The 26,047-nt window shown below is 39.0% G+C and overlaps 1 protein-coding gene across 3 annotated transcripts in view; it reads left to right on the forward strand.

Annotated features, from left to right (window-relative positions):
• The window catches only part of NCKAP1L (NCK associated protein 1 like), a 124,753-nt gene extending 98,949 nt beyond the window's left edge, over nucleotides 1-25,804 (forward strand). For 2 of the 3 annotated variants that reach the window (XM_058167376.1, XM_058167378.1), the window contains 3 exons: nucleotides 2,079-2,188; nucleotides 18,916-19,005; nucleotides 24,749-25,803. In XM_058167376.1, coding sequence (XP_058023359.1) covers nucleotides 2,079-2,188; nucleotides 18,916-19,005; nucleotides 24,749-24,874 — 326 coding nt within the window. In that variant the 3' untranslated portion in view covers nucleotides 24,875-25,803. Of the gene's footprint in view, nucleotides 1-2,078; nucleotides 2,189-18,915; nucleotides 19,006-24,748 lie in introns of all 3 variants that reach the window. The other variant, XM_058167379.1, reaches the window with a different exon arrangement.
• Nucleotides 25,805-26,047: the final 243 nt, after the last annotated feature.

The raw sequence follows: 26,047 nt of genomic DNA on the forward strand, positions 1-26,047 counted from the left end.
TTTGAGAAACAGGACTTGCAGCACGCCTCTCTTGCCAGATCTAATGAGAAAAACAATTGGAGAAAACTTAATATAATATTCAAAACACAGTCCAATGTGATGACCGAATCTAAGTTGAGGTCTACATAATGGTTAAGCTTTGTCAATGCTCCGAGGATACAAGTATAGCCACTCCTGCAGCTTCATTTCGCCTCATCATACCTTGTTCCCTTCTTCTTCACCACAGACTTGCACTAAGAATCAATGTTAGGCAATGATAGTCAGAAGGAGCTCTGGCCTACTTCCAGCATTTGGTGCCCTCTTGCGATAATATAATTTTTATGATGGTGGTTTGAACGCTTTTTTTTTTTGTTTACATTTATATCCCACCCTTCTCCGAAGACTCAGGGCGGCTTACAGTGTGTAAGGCAATAGTCTCATTCTATTTGTATATTTACAAAGTCAACTTATTGCCCCCCCAACAATCTGGGTCCTCATTTTACCTACCTTATAAAGGATGGAAGACTGAGTCAACCTTGGACCTGGTGGGATTAAAACCTGCAGTAATTGCAGGCAGCTGTGTTTTAATAACAGGCTTCTTACAGCCTGAGCCACACCGCGGCCCCTTCATATCATATGTCTAAAATTGCTTCCTATCATATGTCTAAAATTGGGTTTCTTTTGAGTGTGAAGCCAAGTTTAGTCATCCTACCTTAATCCTCATTGGCCGTACCACAGAGAATTCATTGAATTAGGTCACATTGGCTCAAGCAATCGTTGAAAGTTCTTAAAAGCTGCCCGAGGGTAGCAACTGTACAATTTTTGGCAGATAATATTGGCCACGCCCCTTGTTTAGCAAAAGCAGCCAAAAATCAGGATTGTAACTGTGTTATGGAGACAGGGAAATTGGGAAACATCCTTGCATTGTTGGCAGCTTACTAATTGCTCTACAGTATATAGGTGCCTCCTCAAATTTTAAAGTCCAGTTGACCAAGCAGAATATGATTTTAATTTTGCAAAAGTAGCTAGAAGATCCCTCTCAAAATAGATGCAAAGAATGTCTATAACCATACTGTTGTGGCTCCAGCCCACCCCCACGCCCCCCGGGGTGGGCCCCTGCCAGAGAGTGACTCAGAGAGTGAGCGGAAAGGACCATCATGGCTCCCTTCTGCAGGGCTGGCTTCCCTGGCTCAGCTCCAGGAACAGAGGCAAGTCAGGTGGAAGAAATAATGAGGCCTCTGTCTCCTGTATCTCCCCCCAGACAATGCTCCCAGACCCAGCTTAGGACAATCAGTCCTGGTTGGACCCTAGGTTTCGTAGACAGGAGAGGCGGGAACAACAGAAGCAGGGGTGGGGCAGGCCTAGGAAGTGCTGAGTCACGGAGCCACACCCCACAGGGCATAAAAGCAGCAGGGGCTGCTATACTACTCCATGGCGAACAAATCAACTGCTTAGAGAGAACTTGAGCTGAAGTACTGTTTGTTCTTGGTTTCCTGGTTGACTCGCCGGCATCAAGAAAAGATAACAGAGAAACTTGGCAGACGCTCGCTAGTTTGTTGCCAGAGCTGATAGCTGCCGTGGACTGAATTGCCGGCTAATTAAGTCATCGCTCGTGCCTCCAGGACTGAGGTGGTGGGGACAGAACACATACAGTTTTTTTAGTGACCGTTCTAAATTACAACAGCACTGAAAAAAGTGACTCAGGGCCATTTTTCACACGACCGTTGCAGCATCCCCATCATCATGTGATTTACATTTGGATGCTTGACAGCTGGTTCATATTTATAATAGTTGCAGTGTCCCAGGGTCATGTGATCACTTTTTGCAATCTTCTGACAAGCAAAGACAAGGGGAAGTCAGATTCACTTAACAACCGTATTACTAAGTTAACAACTTTGCTTAACAAATGTGGCAAGAAAAGTCATAAAATGGGGCTGTTAGAAGGTTTGGTTATATCCTCAGCCCCTGAAATATTGCCCCCTCTCCCCAACTTAGTATTTTTGGCCAAAGCCAAATAGCTGTAGTATGTCCAACATCACTAAGAATGCCATGGTCCACTATATTGATTGAACCCAACTGCTGCTATTTCTTTGCTGCAGGTTATAGAAACAATATCCACTGCCTTGCCAAAGCTATCATCCAGGTGTCGGCTGCACTCTTCACCATCTACAACAAAAATATTGAGAGTCATCTCAAGGAATTTCTGGTTGTGAGTGGAACTCTTGATCTTTCCTCCATGTGTTATTCCTCCATGGGTTTTCAGGACTCCCCAAATCTCCTTTATTATTTATAGATCAGTACAATTAGGAGGACATAAGTTAGTGGAGAACAAAGGTCTTTAGATCAGGGGTCTCCAACCTTGGCAACTTTAACCCTGGTGGATTTCAACTCCCAGAATTCCCCAGCCAGCTTTGGGAGTTGAAGTCCTCCAGGCTTAAAGTTGCCAAGGTTGGAGACCTCTGCCCTAGATTATGAACCATTTCTCTCCTCTCTCCTCTCCTCCCCTCCCCTCTCCTCTCTTCGCCTCTCCTCCCCTCCTCTCTTTTTTATTTTGCATTTTTTTCACATTACTTGTTTTTTACTTTCATTATTTTTTTTTCTGTCAACATCTGTATTGTTTTTATTCTTTTAAAAATAATCTAAGGACTATCTTTTGCTGGGGCTTAATTAAAAAATCAAATCAAAACATGTCTGTTGCATAACAAAATATTTTCAATGTTATTAATCTTTAAAAACACTCTTGCATATTATCTTTTGAAACATCGGAGCATGGCAATTCATTTTCCTGAATACTGTTTTGAATGATTTAAAAAAAATCATTCTGGGAAAGAAAGATCCAAATGTTCTAGCAAATATACAGTAATGTATGACTAAAGATACCGCATTTGTGCTGTGAGCCATTCTCTTCTGTTTCACATAATGGTCATTATTGGTGTCATTTTTATGAAAAGACAACCTCTGAATTGCTCCCTTTGTTTTCTCCTTGCATTCACTTTTGGTTTACTCTACGGAAAATTGATGGTATGTTTGCTTCTTTTTATTTTTACTGCTAGTGAAAATAATTTGTTTACTGAGAAAGTAATTTCTCTTTCATTTGCTGCAGAAAGATGGAGACAAATTGTATTTAGTCAGATTTAAGGCTGATAATCATGATTGCATTTTATAAAATATGTTCACTATGACAAAAGTTATATATACTGTAGATCTAATTTTTATGGTTAAGGGAAAATACAGTGCCAATTTATTTCATTAGGTTTTTTTTAAGGAACTAGTATTTGAAACTATATATAATGTCACTATAATGATTTTTGTTTAATATTGTATGTCCAGTCATTGTGGCTTATTCAATATTGCTTAGAGAAGTACTATATGTGAAAAACAATAGTACTATAGGCAGGCTAGCCAGGAGGAAAACAAAAATCCAAAAGGCACCTGAAATCTTCTCCACCTGAAGATTTACCAAATGGTAGAATAGAATAGAATAGAATAGAATAGAATAGAATAGAATAGAATAGAATAGAATAGAATAGAATAGAATAGAATAGAATAGAATTTTTTATTGGCCAAGTGTGATTGGACACCCAAGGATTTGTCTTGGTGCATATGCTCTCAGTGTACATAAAAGAAAAGATACGTTCATCAAAAGTCATAAGGTACAACACTTAATGATAGTCATAGGGTACAAATAAGCAATCAGGAAACAATCAATATCAATATAAATTGTAAGGATACAAGCAACAAACTTACAGTTATACAGTCATAAGTCGAAGGAGATGAGTGATGGGAACGATGAGCAGATTAATAGTAGTGCAGACTTAGTAAATAGTTTGACAGTGTTGAGAGAATGATTTGTTTAGCAAAGTAATGGCGTTCAGGAAGAAATGTTCTTGTGTCTAGTTGTTCCAGTGTGCAGTGCTCTGTAGTGTCGTTTTGAGGGTAAGAGTTGAAGCAGTTTATGTCCGGGATGTGAGGGGTCTGTAAACATGGTGTGCATGTTCAGGCTTTCAAGTTTCAATGTTTTCTTCATTAATCAAAGTGATTAAAAATCCGGGTGGACAAAAGGAAGGGGTTTGAAGTGAAAGCTAGATCTATACTGTGCACATTAAGCCCGATTTGATTTTACCTTCTGATGATTTTTCTTATTTCCAATCATCTTGCCTGATAAAGAATTCTTGAACACTTGGACAGGTGCAATTAGTTTGTAAATTTTCAGTTGCCGTCATAAAAATATTGCCTCAAGAGGAGTTTGGGCCTTTCTGCTGCCCATTATCTCCTGTTAACAGCTGGCCATTCTCTTTTGGACTTCCTTAAGCCCATATGTCTTTCTGATAAGAAACCTACGTTAAAGTTCTGCTTCCTTCCGATCTGGGAAAGGAAGAAGATTCATGCAGGTCATGCTCAGAAGCATTGCCTCTCACAGCCCTGACATTTGGGCTGCTACTTGGTAAAAAGAAAACAAGGGAATGGGGAGGTCTGACTAAATTTTCTCCTTGAGATTTTTCCAGTTGTCAGACTGGACATACATTTGCAAATTGGAAACGGCTGTCTGCTACCCCTAATTCAGGGACCAGTTCCACGGTCTTGCAAATTTTCCTTGACCAAAGACATTTCTCCTTGCTAATATTTCAAGTGACTCACATCTTGCACAACTATATCATCCCACACAAATTAAAAAAAAAAAAGGTAAACCCACCAGTTATTAGTGATGATAGAGGTGCCACTCAGCATGATTGCTTCCTTATTTCTGGCCTCTGGGAATCCGTATACCTGTTGATTAGATACCATGGGAAGGTTGCAGTTTTACTTTGCCATCCTGCCAGATGAAAGGGGGTCATAGAAATGAGGAAGGCAGTTGTGGGCCCTGGGCAATCAGCTTTATTATACAGTCCCTGAGCTGGCACCTTGTGGGTAAATGTTACTACCCTTTTCCACTAGGAGATTGCAATTCAACAGGGAGAGCACAGCATAGGAAAATTCTTCACCAGTTGAATCTCTGTTGTGAATCCCTTAAAACACCTCCCCCATGAGATATTATGCTTTTTTAAATTATTTCAGAGTATGAGAAAAGATGAACCCTTGAAGAGGCTGCCCCAATCAAGTAGAAATGCATTATCCCAAAGCTGTTTTTTTTTTCCAAGAGGCAACTGGTCTTTCTGGTTTTTCTTTGAAGACGCTTCGCTTCTCATCCAAGAAGCTTCTTCAGCTCTGATTGGATGGTGGGGAATGGAAAGTTTTATATTCCTTGCAGACAGCTGGTCATTTGCATTCTTTTTAGAGAGTCGTTGAGGCCACCTGGAGGTTTATCTGTGTCATGAAGGTCCCCTGAGTGGTGCAAATGAGTTTGGAGCCTTCTTGGAATTGCTAAAAGGACTGTATTGTAGACTGCAGATAGACGATGTCATATCCCTCCCTCTCTGTTGAGAGAGAGAGAGAGCTGTTCAATTTTGACCTCTTTTTCAAACCAGTGGTCTTCTATGTCTAAAATGCGGACTTTGTTGTCTTCAAAAGAGCGGCCTTTGTTTTTTAAAAGCTGTTGAATCTTGTCGTGATGGGTTTATTCTCCTGTGTTGTGCCACTTCATAAACGCAAACCATCCAGTCAGAGCTGAAGATGCTTCTTGGATGAGAAGCGAAACGTCTTCAAAGAAAAACCAGAGAACTTCCGGGTGGCTCCACCTCTTCGCTGAGCCCCTAATTAAAGGGGCTCCGCACTGAACATCGTAAAAGCCAGGAAAAGCCGGCTTTAATCTTTTTCCCTGGATGAAAGGGGAAAGATAAGAGCAGCAGGAAATGTTGGTAGACCTCCCCAGAGGCTTTGTTTTAATTAAGCAGAGCCTCGAAGGGTCGACGGGTCCCATAAATATTCCTGCCCTCCGACTTCAGTGCGTGCCTGCAAAAGCAGGAAAAGAAGAAAGTGTCCATCTCTGCTAATTGTCTTATCTTTATGGATCTCTTTAAGCAGACGGAATGAGTGCCAGCGGACAATTATTGGATTGCAAGTATTTTTGATTTCCTGACTTCTACCTTTTAAAAAAGAGAAACTTTTTTTCCTTTGTTTTAATTGACTCTTAAAGATGGCGCCTGAACGGGAGTGAAAGTGACGAATGGAATTTCAAACAGTCTGTGCAACTAAGAAGATAAGAAATGTTATGTGTGGATTTTAATGAAGTGAACTGAGCTCTCCTATACTTAAAGGGAAAAGAAGTTTCTAGACTTATATTTTGTGAATTTTAAAACTGAAATGGCTACTAAACCACCTAAGACTGGGGGCAGAAGGGTTCTGAACCAGCTTTAGAAGATCTGATTAAAGAGCAAGGAAAGTGTCTGAAGAAAGGTTTAAGGAGATTATGGATAATAATGAGAAAATAAGAGAAGAAATAAAGAGAATAATAAAAAATAAGAGAAGATATCTTGATGGCTTTTCAAGGTTTGGCAAAAAGACTGGAGGTGGTGGAGGAGGAGGTGCAAGAAATTGTTCAGTCAAATCAACAAATAGAAAATAGAATGGGGGGAATGCAAATCAAATTGGATAAAAATGAAGATCAAGTGGTGGTGATGCAGTATAGAATGATGGAAGGAGCTCTGAGAATTAGAGGTTTGAATGAGGACAAACGGCAAGATTTAAAAATTTTATCAGAAGCTCTGGCTGAATTTATTGAACTTGATCCACAAGAGGTTGCTTATCAAATTGACAAAATTTATAGAGTTAATTCTTGGATTGCTAGGCAAAAGAAACTTCCTAGAGACATTGTGGTTTATTTTTTGAAAAGAACAGTGAGGAATCAAATTTTGCAAGTTGCTTTTCAGAAAAACTTGAAAATAGGGGAACAGGAGTTGAAGGTTTTGAAAGAGATTCCTCCCAAGATGTTAAGGGATAGAAAGGACTTTACATTTTTTACACAAGAACTTAAGAAATACCAGATTCAATTTAGATGGGAGGTTCCAGTTGGCTTGACAGTGTATTATCAAGGAAGGAGATATCCGATTGACACAGTGCTTAAGGCCAAAGATTTTCTTTCTACAGTGCTGAAATTTGAAATAGAAATAATAGAAAAAAGAATTCAAGAGACTCAAATGGGTGTGGAAGCTGAGGTGATTCCAGTGATGTTACCATCAGAGGAACAACCACAAGAACAAAGACTGACGAGGGGAGCCCTTAAGCGTAAAGAAAAGGAGCAACAAACTCAAAGTAAAGTTCAGGATTCTGCTACAGAAGCGGTGGGAGGAGCACGGCCGGAGATACGGGAGGACGATCTTCAGTTGATTGCTCAAAGGCTTCAGCAGCCCAGTAATGGCAAATAAAATCTTGACTTGGAATGTCAATGGTTTGAACTCAGCTCAGAAGAGAAGAAAAATATTTCATTATTTGAAACAATTTAAAAATGATGTTATTTGCTTACAAGAAACGATATTAAATTATCAGATCAAAAGTACCTAATAAACTCAAAGTTAGGTAAACATTTTGTTGCTTCAGCTTTGGAGAAAAACATGGCATAGTGGTTTATTTGAGAAAAGATAAACCAGCCAAGTTAATAGAGGCAGATACTCATGGAAGATATATTGCTATTGAACTTACAATAGAAACAAAAAGGACTCTCTTGCTTGGTATATATGCACCCAATCAGCAACAAGAAAAATTTTATAGAATGTTATATGATAAGTTGATCTATGGGATTATAAATCGTATTATATTGGGAGATTGGAATGGAGTAATAGATACGAAAGGACAAGAGAATTTCTTCCAAGAAGATACCTGCACATGCAAAGCTGCCTAAATCCTTTTTGATATGATAGAAGATTTTGAGTTAAGAGATGTATGGAGACGAATTTGGAGGAAAGAGACTATACTTTTTCTCTGATAGGCATCAATCCTTCTCACGTATTGATTTTATTTTAATTTCTAATGATTTGCTTTTTAGGGTGAAGAAAACTAAGATATTTCCAAGATGTTTGTCTGATCATAGTCCTGTTTGGATGGAATTGCAATATGGAAAAGAGGGTAGAAGAACTTGGAGATTAAATGAAAATTTGTTTAGATATCAGGATAATGTAAATCAATGTAAAAAGCAGATGAAAGAATTTTTTGATTATAATTTGAATAATGAAACATCGATAGAAATGGTTTGGGACTGCAGTAAAGCTTTTATGAGAGGTGTATTAATATATCTTAATAATAGACAGAGAAATAAGCAACAAAGACAGCGTAGGTATCTAGAAGAGGAAATTTATAAGAAACAACAATTATTAATACATAATCCACATGATCAAAAAGATGCAATAAAGTTACTACAGAATCAATTTAATATGATAATGGCTGATCAGGTGGCAACAAATATACAATATGCCAAACATAATACTTTTTGTAACGCAAATAGACCTGGTAGGTGGTTAGCATACACCTTAAGGAAAAGACAAAAACAACGTACTATAGAAAAAATAGAATACAAAGGCAAAGAGAGATATCAACAGGATAAAATTAAAAAAGCTTTTTTAGAATATTATACAAATTTATATCTTAAAGATAATATATTGAATAGGGATATTGATAATTATTTGAAGGAATATAAGGTTAAAAATTTAACTTTAGAACAAACGGATGAACTGAATCGGCCTATAACCTCTGAAGAAATTATTTTGGTAATTAAACAATTAAAAATGGGAAAACTCCTGGTACGGATGGGCTCACAGTTAGTTATTATAGGAATTTACAGGATGAGATGTTAGGTCCACTTAAGGAATTATTTAATCAGATACAACTAGGAGAATTCCCCTCATGGAGAACCTCTTTTATTTCATTGATACCAAAGAGGAACAGGATTGTTCTAAACCTGGGAATTATAGGCCAATCTCACTTTTAAATAATGATTATAAGATTTTGTTAAAATAATAGCTAATAGATTAATGTTGATTCTGCAGCGAAGAATTCATAATGATCAATCTGGATTTATAAAAGGGAGACAGATGAGGAATAATGTTAGGCAGATTGTTAATTTACTGGAGTACTTAGAAAAGAAAATTTTTATTCCAGCAGCATTTATTTTTCTCGATGCAGAGAAAGCTTTTGATCGATTGCATTGGGATTTTTTATTTAAATTAATAGAAAAGATGCAATTTGGAGATGGTTTTTTAAGAATAATTAGGGCAATTTATGGAGAGCAAACAGCACAGATTATAATCAATGGTAGCTTAACAGAACCTTTTAAGATTGCGAAAGGAACAAGACAGGGATGTCCTTTATCACCATTATTGTTTATTTTAACTCTAGAACCATTATTGGATAAAATACGAAGTAAAGGAGATAGAGGAATTAGAGTTAGACAGTATGAATATAAGTTAAGAGCTTTTGCAGATGATTTGGTGATTACTTTAACAAACCCTATAAATTCTAGTAAATCTTTGTTGGAAATAATTGATCAATATGGGAATGTCTCAGGGTTTAAGGTAAATCAGAAAAGACAAAAGTGATAATAAAAATATGGCCAGACAACAGAAAGAAAAACTAGAGGAAGTAACAGGATTTGAAATTGTAAAGAAGGTTAAGTACTTAGGGTTTATATTACGTCATCAAATGTGAAATTGTATAAGAATAACTATGAGGTTTTATGGCAAAAGTTCAGAAGGAGTTGATTGTTTGGAAAAATTGCAATTATCTTTGCTGGGGAGAATTGCTGCTATTAAAATGAATGTTTTACCTAGATTTTTATTCCTCTTTCAGATGATACCAATAATTAAGAAAGATAAGAATCTTGAGGAATGGCAGAAGGAATTAACAAATTTATATGGGAAGGTAAAAAGCTAGGGTTAAAATGAAAATAATTCAAGATTCTCGGAAAGGGAGGTTTAAAATGCCTAATTTTAAATTATATTATGAAGCAGCTGCTCTCTCTGCAATAAGTGATTGGTTTAATTTAACAGAGGACAGAATTTTGAATATAGAAGGTTATGATTTGCTATATGGATGGCATGCATATTTAATTTATGACAAAAAAGTGGATAAGGCCTTTAAAAATCATGTGCTAAGAAATGCCCTTCTGTGTTTGGAAAAATACTCTTATAAACTAAATTATAAGGTTCCTATATGGGCAAGTCCTAGACATACAGTAGAAAATATAAACATAGAACAGAATCAGGAAATGATTACATATAAAGATCTTTTGTATACTGAAAGAGGTAATTTGCAGTTAAAATCTCTGCAAGTATTAAGAGAGGAAGGGGAAAATTATACTTGGTTTCAATATGAGCAACTACGTGCTAGATGGAAGGAAGATCAGAAAATTGGTATAGAGCAGAACGAGGGAAATTTGGTAAAGCAAATTAGAAATCAGTCTCAGGAGCATATAAAGAGATTGTATAATGTGTTAATTGAAATAGATTCTGAAAGGGACTTGGTAAAGGACTGTATGATAAAGTGGGCACAAAATTTTCAGGAGCCAATATTATTGGAAACGTGGGAAAAAATTTGGGTTAGAAATGTTAAATTCACGAGGCACAGAATCTGAGGAAAATTTTATAAAATGTTTTATAGATGGCATCTAGATCCTAAAAAATTATCGTGTATGTATCCAGAAATGCAAGCAAAATGTTGGAGATATAATTGTGATGACGCTACATATTTTCACATTTGGTGGACTTGTAAGGACATAAAGGCCTTTTGGATAAAAATTTGGTGGATTTTACAAAATGTTTTGAAAAAGAAGATAAAGTTCCTGCCGCAATTTTTCTTGTTGGGAATTATTACGGATTGTACAGTAATTGAGACTAAATTGATTTTAAATCTAATAACTGCAGCAAGATTACTAATAGGACAATATTGGAAGAAAAAAGAAGTACCAACAATAGAAGAATGGATATTGAAAGTTGCCAATTTGGCTGAGATGGCGAAGATATCAGCCTTTTTGAAAGACAATACGCAAGAAAGATACTTAAAGGAATGGAAAAAATGGATTGACTATATTCAACGTAGATATCAGACTAAGAGTTATCAGACTGTTTTTGAATGATTATGATGTATTATTTTTGATTGTTTTTGGGGGAAGTTAGGAATTGATGATTGTAGGGGTATAATTAAGTTGGGACGAAAATTTTTTAGCATATGTTTGTTTTATTTTTAACTATACCTTGTGCTCGTTCCGGGAAGTTGGGGAGGGTTAAAGGGAGGGGGGGAGAAGGGGGAAAAAAAACTTTTTGAATAAAAAAAAAAAAAGAAAAACCAGAGAGTCCAGTTGCCTCTTGAAAAAAAGCACCTTTAGGATGACCATGACCTAGATGACTGAGAAACTCCAGAGACATTTAGAAATGCCTTACTTTTTAACTGATTAAATTTACATAGCACACAAATGGAAAAGCGTTTTTATGGGGGTTCTGAAAAGAAGATGAATGGAGTTTTTTTCTGCAGAATTTACAATGTTTTAAATATTCTTTGTTTAAAGGAAAGTGATTTTCATTATTTTAATCACGCCCGTGAAAAATGTGCATGCCTTGAACCTTTTAAGCTAATTAAAAAGAAAAATGGCTAAGGAGTTTGCTGATTGACAAATTGGTAGATTCTTTGAATGTTCCCAGGAGGGGGGGGAAATGAAATTAGGCTGCTAATAGCCAGGCGGAATCTCTTGATACACCCTTGGACTCGAAACGCTTCCTTTCATTCTTACTTGATAGAAATGTCAAAGTTCCAACTAATGAGCCGCGGTGGCGCATTGGTTAGAGTACAGTACTTCAGGCTACTTCTGCTGATCACTGGCTGCCAGCAGTTTGGCAGATCAAATCTCACCAGGCTCAAGGTTGACTCAGCCTTCCATCCTTCCAAGGTTGGTAAAATGAGGACCCAGATTGTTGGGGGCAATAGGCTGACTCTGTAAACCACTTAGAGAGGGCTGCAAAGCACTATGAAGCGTTATATAAGCCTAAGTGCTGTTGCTAACGAACCCAGCCAGTTCAGCACTTCAAGACTCTCAGCTTTCTCAAAGGACTGTTTTTTTGAGTACATCATTTTGGCACGAATGAAAATGAAACCAGCTCTAAATATTTCCCACGGTTTCAGTATAATTAAAGAATATATAATTCCCTCCCTCATGGTTACAGGTCACATTGTACAATTAGGTGTCCTGGCATCTCCTTGGTAGCTCTTCTCAGTCTCTGGCCAGCACCTGTTGAGATGACCTTGGTTCCCACAGGATGGTTTGTTGTTGTCATCTGGGCTGACATTCCAGACTTTTCCCCTCCCACACTGTGTGGCAATCTGAGAAATGGATAAAATGGCTGTGGCAGGCCTGATCCGTTTTGAAGTTGACAGGAAGACTATACGGGCATGAACTTGTCTGCCCTTATTGCTAATCTTATCCTTCATCTCTTTCCTACTAGTGACCTGGCTTCCTTCCAAAGTAATGGGGATAAATTTTAATGGATTTTACCATCCTTGGTGCCAGGACAAAAAGGGGGAAATACTATTTTTTAATTAAGGGTGACTCATGGGATGACATGAAGGCAATATGGTGTGAAAAACTTTTTTGGGCATTCTATCTTATAGAATAGAATAGAATAGAATTTTTTATTGGCCAAGTGTGATTGGACACACAAGGAATTTGTCTTGGTGCATATGCTCTCAGTGTACATAAAAGAAAAGATACGTTCATCAAGGTACAACATTTACAACACAATTGATGATCAATATATCAATATAAATCATAAGGATTGCCAGCAACAAGTTATAGTCATACAGTCATAAGTGGAAAGAGATTGGTGATGGGAACTATGAGAATATTAATAGTAGTGCAGATTCAGTAAATAGTCTGACAGTGTTGAGGGAATTATTTGTTTAGCAGAGTGATGGCCTTTGGGAAAAAACTGTTCTTGTGTCTAGTTGTTCTGGTGTGCAGTGCTCTATAGCGTCGTTTTGAGGGTAGGAGTTGAAACAGTTTATGTCCAGGATGCGAGGGATCTGCAAATATTTTCACGGCCCTCTTCTTGATTCATGCAGTATACAGGTCCTCAATGGAAGGCAAGTTGGTAGCAATTATTTTTTTTTTGCAGTTCTAATTATCCTCTGAAGTCTGTGTTTTTCTTGTTGGGTTGCAGAACCGAACCAGACAGTTATAGAGGTGCAAATGACAGACTCAATAATTCCTCTGTAGAATTGGATCAGCAGCTCCTTGGGCAGTTTGAGCTTACTGAGTTGGAGCAGAAAGAACATTCTTTGTTGTCCTTTTTTAATGATGTTTTTGATCTTAGCTGTCCATTTGAGATCTTGCGATATGATAGAACCCAGAAATTTGAAGGTTTCTACTGTTGATACTGTGTTGTCAAGTATTGTGAGAGGTGGAAGTATGGAAGGGTTTTTCCTAAAGTCTACCATCATTTCTACGGTTTTGAGTGTGTTCAGTTCCAGATTGTTTTGGTTGCACCACAAGGCTAGTCGTTCGACCTCTTGTCTATATGCGGATCCGTCATTGTCTCGAATGAGACCAATCACTGTTGTGTCATCTGCGAACTTCAGTAGCTTAACAGATGGATCATTGGAGATGCAGTCATTGGTATACAGAGAGAAGAGAAGTGGGGAGAGCACACAGCCTTGGGGGGGCCCTGTGCTAATTGTACAGGTATTTGATGTGATCTTGCTTAGCTTCACCTGCTGCTTCCTGTTTGTTAGGAAGCTTGTGATCCACTTACAAGTCTGTTCCGGTACCTGTAGCTGGTTTAGCTTAGTTAGAAGAATGTCTGGAATGATGGTAATGAATGCTGAACTAAAGTCTACAAAGAGGACCCTTGCATAGGTCTTTGGAGACTCAAGATGTTGTAGGATGTAGTGCAGAGCCATATTAACAGCATCATCTGTTGATCTATTTGCTCGGTATGCAAATTGCAAGGGGTCTAACAGCGGATCCGTGATGGTTTTCAGGTAGGAAAGCACTAGCCTTTCAAAGGTTTTCATGACTACAGATGTTAGAGCAACTGGTCTGTAGTCATTCAGTTCCTTGATGGTGGGCTTCTTCGGCACTGGGATGATGGTAGAGCGTTTGAAGCAAGAAGGAACATAGCACATCTCTAGTGATTTATTGAAAATATGGGTGAAGTTGGGGGCCAATTGGTCAGCACAGACTTTTAAGCAAGAAGGAGTTATCTTGTCTGGGCCTGGAGCTTTTCCTGGCTTTTGTCTGTGAAATAGGTCCTGCACTTCCTTTTCTGTGATCACTAGGGGTTGTGAACCCAATGAAATGGGGTCAGTTGTAGGAGGCTTGGCTGTTGTTGGTGTGTCTGAGATGGGGGTTGTGGAGATAGGTGGCTGTAGTTTCCTTTCAAACCTGCAGTAAAACTCATTCAGGTCATCTGCCAGTTGTTGATTACCTTCAGCCTGGGAAGGAGGTTTGCCATAGCCGGTGATATTTTTAAGAGTTTTCCACATGTTTGCTGGTTCATTTGCTGAAAATTGATTCTTTAGCTTTTCAGAGTAGCTTCTTTTGCTGCTCTTATCTCCTTGTTTAGTGCATTTCTGGCCTGATTGTACAGCATTTTATCACCTTTTCTGTAGGCTTCCTCTTTGGAATGTCGTAGCTGCTTAAGTTTAGGTGTAAACCAAGGTTTGTTGTTACTGTGTATTCGCAAGTTCCTTGTAGGTACACATAGGTCTTCACAGAAGCTGACATATGATGTTACAGTATCTGTGAGTTCATCCAGGTCTGCAGAGGTATCTTTAAAAATATTCCAATCAGTGCATTCAAAACATGCCTGTAGCTTTAATTCTGATTCCTCCGCCCAGGTTTTCACTGATTTAATTATTGGTTTTATGGCTTTAAGTCTTTGCCTGTAAGCAGGTACAAGGTGAATCATGCAATGATCAGAGTGTCCTACAGCTGCACGTGGTAAAGACCGATAGGCATCTTTTAGTGTTGTGTAGCAGTGGTCTAGAGTATTCTTGCCTCTGGTGGGACAATTGACATGCTGAAAGTATTTTGGTAGTTCTTTCCTTAAGTTTGCCTTGTTTAGATCTCCCAAAACAATGGCCAGTGAATCAGGGTGTTTGGCTTCAGCCTCCATGATTTGGTCAGCTAGAGTTCGTAATGCCTTGTTTACACAGGCTTGTGGTGGGACATAAACAGCAATTAGAAGAAATGAGGAAAATTCACGAGGCGAATAGTAAGGTTTGCAGTTGATAATTAGAGTCTCTAAATTGTTGTCACAGAATTTGTAAATTATGTTAAAATCTTGACACCAGGTTGAATTAATATATAGGCATAAGCCTCCTCCTTTCTTTTTACCAGATGTTTCTGGAATCCTGTCTGATCGTTCAATTTGAAATCCTGGAATGTTCAGGCTGCTATTTTCAATTGATTCATTTAACCAGGTTTCAGAGAAGCATAGGACTGCTGAATTGCGAAAATCAGAATAGTATTTGTTTAAGAGGAGTATTTCATCCATCTTATTTGCAAGTGAGCGTATATTTGTTAGGAAAATTGAAGGCAGAGGAGTTTTAATGCGAGTTCTTAGTTTGATTAAGATCCCAGATCGTTTACCTCTTTTCCTTCGTTTCCGTCGTTTGGTTTTTTTAGTAATTCATGGCTCCGTGGGAATTGCCTCCTCCTGTGTTAGAATCTCTTCCGTGTTTGTAAAGACAGGCGGTGGTGAGATTAAAGAAAGCTGCTCCTTAAAGAAATGTTCCTTAATTTTTAGCAGATGGTCTCGTGAGTAGGAAATCCGTAGTGAGTCACAGAGAACAATTAGAAATAAAGAAACAATTAGAGAGCATTTCACCGAGGCAGCCTTCGTCGGCGCCATCTTAGAGCATGATCTTAGAGATTATTGATCCTATTGGGAAAGGAAGATACCTTTCAGAGTATCTCTAGAAATTTAGTGAAAAGTAAGAACCTAACTAATTCTTATAATCCTAAGAATTAGCAGTACAACTTGCATGTGAGGAAGGCTTTAATGGGAAATGCTCATTTCAATTTACATATGTATTAAATTTATAAAGCTACCCATCTCCCAAAAGGAACTCTTTCGATATAGTCAATTCTCTCAAATATTAAAAGGAATTAATTTGAAATAATGGAAGACAGCCTTTACTTACAGAGAACTTGTAATGCAATCAGTGAAGTCAGTCTGACAAAGATTTTAGTTGCTTGAATGGGATCCTGGATTTTCAAAACACACACACAGAGGCTCTGGAGAGAATATTATGTGTGTGAGACAGACAGCATTTGGCTTCTTGTTTGAATGTTGCTGGGCAATCCTTCTGGCTTTGAAAGCTTTTTGTAAAGCCGTGAAAGCCAGCCAGTTGGGTAACTTTGGGCCAGTCACTCTCTCTCAGCCCAACTCACCTCACAGGGTTGTCATTTTGGGGAAAATAGGTGGAGGAAGGTGTGTTGGATATGTTTACCACCTTGAGATATTTTTTAAAATAGTAAAGGCAGAATATAATAAATAAATATACAATCAATCGGTAGGTTTAGCATTAGCAGAGGGAAAACGTTTCACAGAGCTCAGGACAGGGTTAATAAGAGAGACTTTCCTGCCCTTCCCATGGAGTTTTGTCCTATCGAGAAGGGGAAGAGAAACGGATCTTATCTTCTTCCCCAGAGGAAAGAAAAAAAGCTTGGGAAGAGCAACACTGAGGTGAAAGAAAGCCCATCTAGAAAGCCCTAGTGGTTTTCAGAGCATTTGAGCTGCAGATAATAGATGTGAAACCCTGGGCCTGAAGTTGACCTCAAGGGAGCAGTTGAGTTTGTTGCTGCTGTACTGTCCTTCCTGCTACCCAGCGATATCCCTGCTTAAGCTGTTTAATTCTGTCATTGAGCTCAGCAACTATCCAAGATTGATAGTTCTGGGAGACTTTACTTGTCTTCATGTGACAGAATTTGATGCAGCTCTGGAGATGTCGGCCACATGAACCTGACCCAGGGAACTGAGGATTTAATACACATCGATGGTCACATGGCATATGCGGGGCAACTGTGACATGATCTGAAGTTGGAAAACATCATCATCAGAAATATTAGATTTCTACTTTATAATGGATGTAATAACAGAAAGCCTGACACCATTTCCTCTTCCCTCATCTTATATCAAAGAGCGCCAAGGTCAGATAATCTTGAAGTTCGTTCTCATGCATTCCTGTTTTCCTCCTCATATTTTACTAATAGTTGCTGAATACGTACTTTAACGCTATCTTTGTGCTGCTCCGTAGCATCTGAAGGAGAAAGTCATTTGGTTCCATTCTGAGTTAGATTCCAACTAGATAGGTCCTGACAAACTGGCCAAGACACAATCTTGTCCTGTTAACTAAGAATTGTTCGTTCTGGGATTCTTGAGGAATTGGAAATGAAATGTTAGTTCAGTCACATGCTTATTAGATCCATGTCCTTTGTTTAAAGCATCATAGAAGGTGACAAGTGGCTGGTTGTATGTGATGGTAAATTCATGCTTGAAAGAGGGTGGTTTTTCCTGCCTTGAGGGAGTCAGCAGCATGCCTCCTCTTCAAAAAGCCATCACTTTATTTATTTATTTATTTATTTATTTATTTTGTCACAACAGTATATATAAGCATAAGCATGAAAGTAACTATATAATATATAAGCATATATATAAGCATAAGTATGTAATAACTATATTAATTGGATATAATGAAAGGAAACAATAGGACAGGAACGGTAGGCACATTTGTGCTCTTATGCATGCCCCTTACTTGATCCAATGGTTCTGGATAATTTTTATCCAGTCTTGCATTTGTTTTGGGGGAAGGTTGTTAAGAAAAGGGTCAAACCATAGCTTCAGGGTGCCCTTGAGGAGGCAGATAATATGGACCGTTTTCAGTCAGTATAGACACAGTGTAGAATCCCCTTGTTGGTAAAGTGCAATAGAAATGATAACAGTTGTCCTCATTCTTCTTGAACTCTTAGTCAGTGTATCAATCATGACATTCTTTTGGACTAGATACAGGGCTTGGGAATTGTCTTGCTTCCATTTGGTGTTGACAAGCGGAGAGAGGTCCAGCCTGATGGCCTGTGATTTGTGGGTTGACTTGGGGCTCTATTCAACCTCTACATGAAACTGCTGGGACAGGTCAAGAAATGACGAGGTCAGGCATCATCAGTATGCTGATGATCCACAGAAGCATGAACAGTTAGAGGTGACCCTTGGTATGCCCATGTAGCACTTCCACTACTCCAGCTGCATTAGTTATCAGTTAATTGCTGAATGCAACTCAGGATGCTTGTTATCACTTATGAAACCATTCATGACCTGGTTATCTTCCTGGGGCCAGCTTTGTCCTATCATTTCTGCCCACCATGTAAAATCCAACACAACTGGCACAGGTTATGTCTCACCCATTAAGCAATCTAACATGATGGGACATAGGAAACACACCTGCTTTTTGGAATGCTCAGAAATTTAAATTCTTCCAACCCACGCAAGCTTATAAATTATCTACGAAAAACTACTATATTTCTTCCAGCTCTGGGATAGGTTGAGGTGTGCCCAGCTAGTGTGCAGTATCACTTTCGTTATATGCCTGTTCATCCGCTACATTTATTTTTGTTATTTCTTTATGTGTTTTAGGTACTGTATCTATTTTTAATCTGTACATCACCCAAAGTTAGTGTTGAGTTGGACAGCTTTATAAATCTAAATTACAAACAAAATGTCGACTTCTGATTGTGGTTTCCATCTGAAAATAAATGGGACAAACGTTGTTACTATGCTTGGTCTTTAAAACCGAGAGATTGTCTTTTGTTCAAGCATGAGTGCATTTTGTAGCCCACCAAAATTTCAATGTCTTGTTCTGTGAGGTCTAATAATTTTCTCAACTTGACCAGTACTCTCTTTTGGAAAACAGTTTAGATCTGCAGTTTACATTTTAATAATTTCAATTAAACCTCGTAGTTCTAGTTTTTGTTATCATTGGAAAACTGGCTCAAGTTCTGTTATCTTTTCTTTATCTCCGTAGCTGGCTTCTGCTAGCATCTCACAGGGAGGGCAAGAAGTTGATCGGATGAAAGCCAAAAACTGGGAGTCCATCTCATTGCTCCTGTACTTGGTAAGTGTCTTAAAGTTTAGGCAATTTTAGGCTATTAGATGTGTGTTTCTTTTATACTGTGCTTCAAATAAATGAGAATCAGATTAGATTGCTTTATTTTTTTCCCCAAGGTAATATCTGGAGACAGAAATAAAAGCTTCTAAGGTAGAAGTAAGTAACTTGTGATCTGCAAAATGTGTTCAACCATCTCACAGCAATTAAAACTAATACAAACAGTGGTGAAGGATGCTGTTTGAGGTGTAGTAGCTAGCAGGCCAGATACCCCTATTTCTGTGCTAAAAGCGCAAGGTTGTAGAGACCAGGAGTAAAATCTGATCCAACGTTAGAGTAGAGTAGAATAGGAATAGGAATAGGAATAGAAATAGAATAGAATAGAATAGAATAGAATAGAATAGAATAGAATAGAATAGAATAGAATAGAATTTGATTGTCACTTTAAACGTATTTATTTATTTACACTAATCAGCATACATTAAAATGAAATTTTGTTGCATTCAGCTCTCAAAAGATAACCATATGTACCCACATATATGACACAGAGAAACATCACAGTCTGTCGTGTCCCACCCCCAACTCCGACGAACGAGTCAAGGAAGTCCGTGACAAACTTGGCAACGAAGCCTCTGCAGCTTGCCAAGTTCCTTTGAGGTTTATCAGGGCAGGCAGGAGTCCAAGTTATGACTTCAGCAATAGGGTCCGGTATCAGCAAACAAGATAAGACTTTGCTTGACTCAAGGTTGGAATGCCAAAAGCAGGTCCTTTATATAGGCTGTGGGGTGTGGCTCCATGACTCAGCATTTATCCAGGCCTGCCCCACCCTTCCTTCTGCTGGTGTCACCTCTCAGATCTCCGGAAGCGAGGATCCTCCCACTCTGAATTGTCTTCAGCTGGATCTGCTGGCAGCTTCTGGGAAAGGGAAGGGTCAGAGGGAGTAGGGCCGAGTAATTCCACCACCTGGCTGCCTTCCTGCTCTGATGGCTGAGCCAAAGGAACACACACTGTACGAGTGAGGTTTATCGGGCTTGTCCTCCCACTCCTGGAATCCTCTCCAGGCATGGGGCCAGGGCCAGGGGCTGGAGGCATGACAGGCCGTTCATCTTTATGATGAACGGTTGGAGACGGGAGGGGCCCGGCTGAGGAGTGGAGGGAGGACGAGTCACAACACAGTCTAGTTCAGATGTATACATATACATGGCGAGAAAAATGAATCGTGAGTTTACCAGATGGATGGCATAGAGAACAAAGCTATAACAGAATCTGGTAGTCCTGCTAGAAATACTTCGAAACCTCCTCCCAGCGGGGAGCAACACAAACAGACTGTGAAGTGTGGGTGTGGGGCCTCTAATAATGCTTTGAGCTCTAAGCACATAGTGCTTATAACCGTGAAGGCGAACCTATAGCACGCATGCCACCTATATGTGGGCACACAAGTTCATCTCCAGCACACATGTGTGTGCTGGCCAGCTAATTTTCGGGCCCTCTGAGCCCACTGGAAGTAGGGAAACAGGCCATTCCCAGCCTCTGGAGGACCTCCGGGATGTGGGGGAGGCCATTTTCGCCTTCCCAGACTCCTAGGAAGCCTCTGGAGCCTGTTGAGGGCGAAAAACAGGCCTATTGGGCCCACCGTGCCATCATGTGCCAAAAGCTGGGTGAGCACTGGGAGGCTCACATGCGCATGCGTGGGGGCGAGGCACATAGAATTATGGGTGTGGGAACACACGTGCACGACCCCCCCATGCTCTCCCTGCTTTTGGCATGTGATGGCAAAAAGGTTAGCTGTCAGGCCTGGAAACCATACTAGACTTTAGGGTTCCAGATGCTGCCACATTTTTCCCCTGAGGGGAAGAAGGGGGGTTGAGGGGTTTGGTAACATTCTTCAAGAGGTCAAGGTCGGATGGTGTTCACATCTGCAGGAGGAGTGGCGAGAAGATATTCGAATGAACTGGGAGAACGTGGGACCATGTGACCAGCAAAGGGGTTAGGGGGGTGGGACTCTTGGGGTTTGTATAACTGGGAAAAGAATCCGGAAGTTCAGTTTTGGAATTTCACTCATCGTGTGCCAGTTTCCTCATGCTAGTAAAGAACTCTGAAAGACAATGGCTTCTGAGGTTTTTTTATGCAGAAGAGGTTTTTCTGGAACCTTGACATTAGCCATCACTGGCTTACAAGCAGTTTCCCAAATAAAGAGAAGCAAGCTTCCTATAATCGTCTTAGCTATCCTTACCATTCTCTGTATGGACCTTCTATCTGAGGCACTGTTGCCAACAAACCAAACGATGCAGCTTGTTAAAACGCTCTCAATCGTGCCTCTATAAAAAGTGGCCAGAACAGAAGGAGAAGGATGTGCTCTCCTCATCTGATGCAGGGAATGAAATGCTGGTTTGCACTCTTCACTAAAGATACCTTATGAAGAAACCAAGTCAGATTGTTAGTTATCTGCACCCCCAGATACCAGTACTTAATGCTATTGACCATCTCCACAGTTTCAGCCTTGATACAACGTGGAGCATGACTATGCTGGCTCTTTCTAAAATCTACAATGATCTCCTTTGTTTTGTTAACATTAAAAACCAGGTTATTTTTTTATTAATAACTAACATTATTCCTGGTGCAGTGGTTAGAGTGCAGTACTGTAGGCTACTTCTGCTGACTGCCGGCTGACTGCAATTTGGTAATTCAAACCTCACTAGTCTCAAGGTTGGCTTAGCCTTCCATCCTTCCAAGGTGGGTAAAATGAGGACCCAGATTGTTCGGGGCAGTAGGCTGACTCTGTAAACCACTTAGAGAAGGCTGTATATAAGTCTAAGTGCTAGTGCTAGTGCTATTATTCTAAGAAATATCATCAAACCCACCATGGTTTGTTTGTTTGTTTTTCCTCTTCCCTCCTCCTTTCCTTTTGCATCCTGCCTGTGAAAGTGTCATTTTTCTAGAACTCTTAGAAAAGCTGTGAAGCTTTAGAGGACATTAACAATCATGAAAAATATTGTTAAGAAATGTCTGTGCTGATCAGAAGACTTTGCTTGGAGCTTGCTGGTGGCATTGAAAACCAGCACAGTAATAAACATGTTCCAAATTAAAGAACCAGAGGACCGCTGATTAACTGTTTGATTAATTTTGTGACATCAAGTTATTTTCGATTCCTAGCAACCACATAGATTCAAAACCCAGCGAATCACATACCTTCATATTTCTATGCAAGGATTTGTCTGTGTATACATGCGTAATTGGCTGTGTTTAAACAGATATTTAAGGTTGCAGCATTTCAACTTCCTTCCTTTAGTAATCCCTGAGGAAAGATACAAGAACTTCCTGATCAATGAAAGACTCATGTGGGAATGTTATATTAGAAAAGCTAGTTCATATGCTAATCTCTCCTTTATCGGGATATTTGCTGAATCTAGATAACAGCCTCCTAATACAAAACATCCTATTTGTACTCAGTGTATTATATGTACATTATCTACTTGCAGATAAAGATTTTAATATGGTAGGGGAAGTAGCCTAATTTTGTTTGGCAGCCTGCCAGATACAGCTGCTATAAGGAGGAACATAAATCAAGACAGATAAGAATTACTGCTGTTTGTATTGTTTTCATGGAGGTTTCAGTAATTGATATTGGCCTTTAACAGTAATAAAGAGACATATTGTCTCTGATAAATCTGGTTATACCTTAAATATTTTAATAATTTAGTAGTGTGTCAATATAGCATTTTAGCATTTCAGTAGTTTGGTACATTTTCATTTAGTTTTTCATTTGTGTAGTAATTTAGTCTTAAGCATTTTAGAGTCTTTTCTTTTTTCCCTTTTTTCTAGCATTTTAGATAATGTATGAATATGATATTTGAGGTTGTTCTGTGTTAATCTGCATCATTTGTTTAGAGATGTCTTTGAGTGTTGTAGTTCTTTATGAACTATACACAGTCTTGATCAGCGACCATAAAACGAGTGATGAATAAAAGTCATTGTACTTGGGGAAGCCTATTTTGGAAAGAAATTTGAAGGAGAGTCTCTAGACTTAGACCATTGGGTGTGATTGAATTCAATCACCATAAAGTGATGCACCAAGTATACTAGTCTTCGACTTATGACTTTAACTGAGCCTACAGTCCTAAATCATAATGGTTATAAACTGGATCATCACATGACCGATCCAATTTTATGACTTTTTCTGCAGTGATGAATGCTGTGGTTGTTCAGCAAATATATTGTACACTATGGGTGTTTTTTTCCCCCCCCACCCAGAAACTGGAAAAACATCATAAATCATAGATACGTGACTGTGGGACTCTCCAAATGGCCATAAATTCAGGCTGGTTGCTAAGTGCCAAAAATGTGGTCATATGACTGAGGCCCCTCTCCACTCGTTGCAACTTCAGAATTGGTCATAAGAACTTTTTTGAGGGGTGGGGTTCGTCATAACTTTGAATGGTTGCTAAGCTATCAATTGTAAGTCAAGGACTATCTGTAATGAAAACTGTTATACCACAGACTGCTGCCCTATTTTCTAAAAAACATTTACCATTGTCATAAAGTAGCACAAAATCTGCAGCAAATAAGCCAAGCTACATGACATGACTTACAATATGAGGAAATAGTTGTTAGATGTCAGATCTTTTCGTTTACAATGAGAGAAACTGATCAATACTTATTATGCTTTTTTGGTTGTACTAACATCTCCTTCTCCAGGATAGGCAGCAGCAAAGAATGACAATGATAGAGACAGCAAATATCACTCCTTCTTGGGCGGGGGTGGGTGGGTGGTACTATCACTATAACTGGGCATCTTGAGTTGGTAAAAAGAGCTGCCCTGGTTGGAAAAGACAACAAAGTTGTCCTTGTAGCAGCTCAGGTGATACATCTCCATTAGGGGCTCCCTTGGCAGCAGGAGATAGTTATTGATTTTCTTGCTGATGGGAGGAGATGGCTCTGCCAAGTGGGGCCCTGGCTTCCTGGGTGGGATTTGATATTCTTCACTAGCCACATAACTTTTGCAGCAAAGCAATTTAAATGCAAATATTTCTCCCTGGAGTGTGTGAATGAGTTAGCCCAGTCTGGTATTCACTCATTATCCCAATTGGAGAAGAGGTATAGCTGCTTCATCAGCATCACCTTTGACAGAGCCCCATTGCTACAGTAACTCCTGCTGATCATCATCAGATGTGCTGGATGGTCAGCAGTATTCTAATCTCTGATGTGTCCATGGTGGAGAAAGAATGCTGCAGACTGTATCACACGCAGCCAAAATCAACAGACAAAGAGATAGAATCTCCTTCCCTAGATACTTTCCGAAAAAGATCAAATAGATATTTTATTTAAACAAAACAAAACAAAGCAGCCCTTAAATTTGTGGAATTGTCATAGAAACAAGGAATCGGGAATAAATTTCACAATCCGCCAAGACTGTAGAATTGACAAGAGGTTGCAGTTGTTTGAGATGGACTTTTTTTGGTGTCTGTGGTCCCAACAGATTTTGCAGTTCTGAAACAGTATTTTAAAAGTGCCACGCCTTCCACCTCTTATAAAGCAAATGAATTTGTCTTCTTCAGGAAACAAACCTTGAATGTGAATGTGATACATATATATTGTTTACATAGATAGCCTGACTCTTTCCAGAGTCCAGAATAAAATCTGGATATTTTATCAGGCAAGGTGCTTGATTCTAATCTATTGGTCAGATGGCAGTCTTAGATAACCCAGTAAGTTATTTCTCTGACTTATTTCTGATTTTATGTATCTCTTTCAGCTTGTGGAAGAGTCATCCTTCTTGACCGTTGATATGCTGGAGACCTGCTTCCCTTATGTGCTGCTGCGAAATGCTTACCGTGAAATCTCCCGAAACTCACTTTTGTGTCGTGTCTCTGCACATTGAAAAGCCTTGCCTTCTGGCCTTCCAGCCAGATCATAAAAGCAGAATATTTGGCAGCAGTGGATAGGAAGGATAGTGGATGCTTTGGCCAAGCTGTCTCTTTGACCCTTCAACTTATTGTCTAAAGAGAACCAGTCCCAGCTTCTTGAGTGCTTAGCTAACATTTGACGGCCTTTGTTTTGGCCAGTATTACTACTAGTTATACTAAAATGTATAACCATTTGATGGTTGCCATCAAAGTTTTCTGGGTACTTATTGGTAGAATGTGCTACGTTTCACCAGTTGCAGTTTTTGTTGCCTTTGAAAAATGTCTGTTTGGACTGACCAGCCCCCAAATAAAGCCCAAAATGTTCATTCCAGTCACCTGTAGAAAAAAGAAGTCTAAATATTTTTAGCACACATTAATTCTTTAAATCCACCAATTAGGTTGTAAGCTTCTTAGGATAAGCTTACAATTTTTGTTTAAAAAAAATTCTGCAAATAAAATTATAAATGAATGATTATAGTAATCACTCCTGGAAACCAAACAGCCGACAGTCTTGTATTCCAAGTACATGTCAGAAAATTTAATCAGCCTGATAGTTCTTTTTGGGTTTTTTTTTTTAAAACAATCATGGGAATTGTCAATAAGGAATAGGGAAGACATTCTTTATACTATCTACCCCATATGTCCTTCCCAGTCCAAATAGCAATTGATGCACTGGCTTGAGATGGAAGCTGTAGCCCAAAGCATTAAGACTGAACTAATGATAGGGAATAATAAGTTAGGTTTACACTTGCTAAGCCATGGTTTCTTTAACAGACCATCATAGCTGGATCACACAAAACTAATCTAAAAGCCTTGACAGAAGGATGGCAGGTACCTTGATGATCCTTTAGACATGCTTAATATCTTTGGATAATAATAAACTTGTATCTATCCTCAAATTTCTTCGTCTCTTTCTTCTCCTGGCCTAAGAACATCTAGGAAAGCACACAACTTGCCCCGCATGATTCTGAGGATGAAGAAAGAACAGTATTTGTTCTGTATAACCTGAAAATTCATTGAAATGAATAACACACAGACACACACACGCACACGACAACTTTTTAGAAATTCTTACCTACACGAGAAACAAGATGACCACAGGCAGACAAAAAAGAGTGGGAGGTTAACCAACTTCCAGTTTCATGCTG

The sequence above is a fragment of the Ahaetulla prasina genome, chromosome 2 (assembly GCF_028640845.1).
Source record: "Ahaetulla prasina isolate Xishuangbanna chromosome 2, ASM2864084v1, whole genome shotgun sequence".
NCBI lineage: Eukaryota > Metazoa > Chordata > Lepidosauria > Squamata > Colubridae > Ahaetulla > Ahaetulla prasina.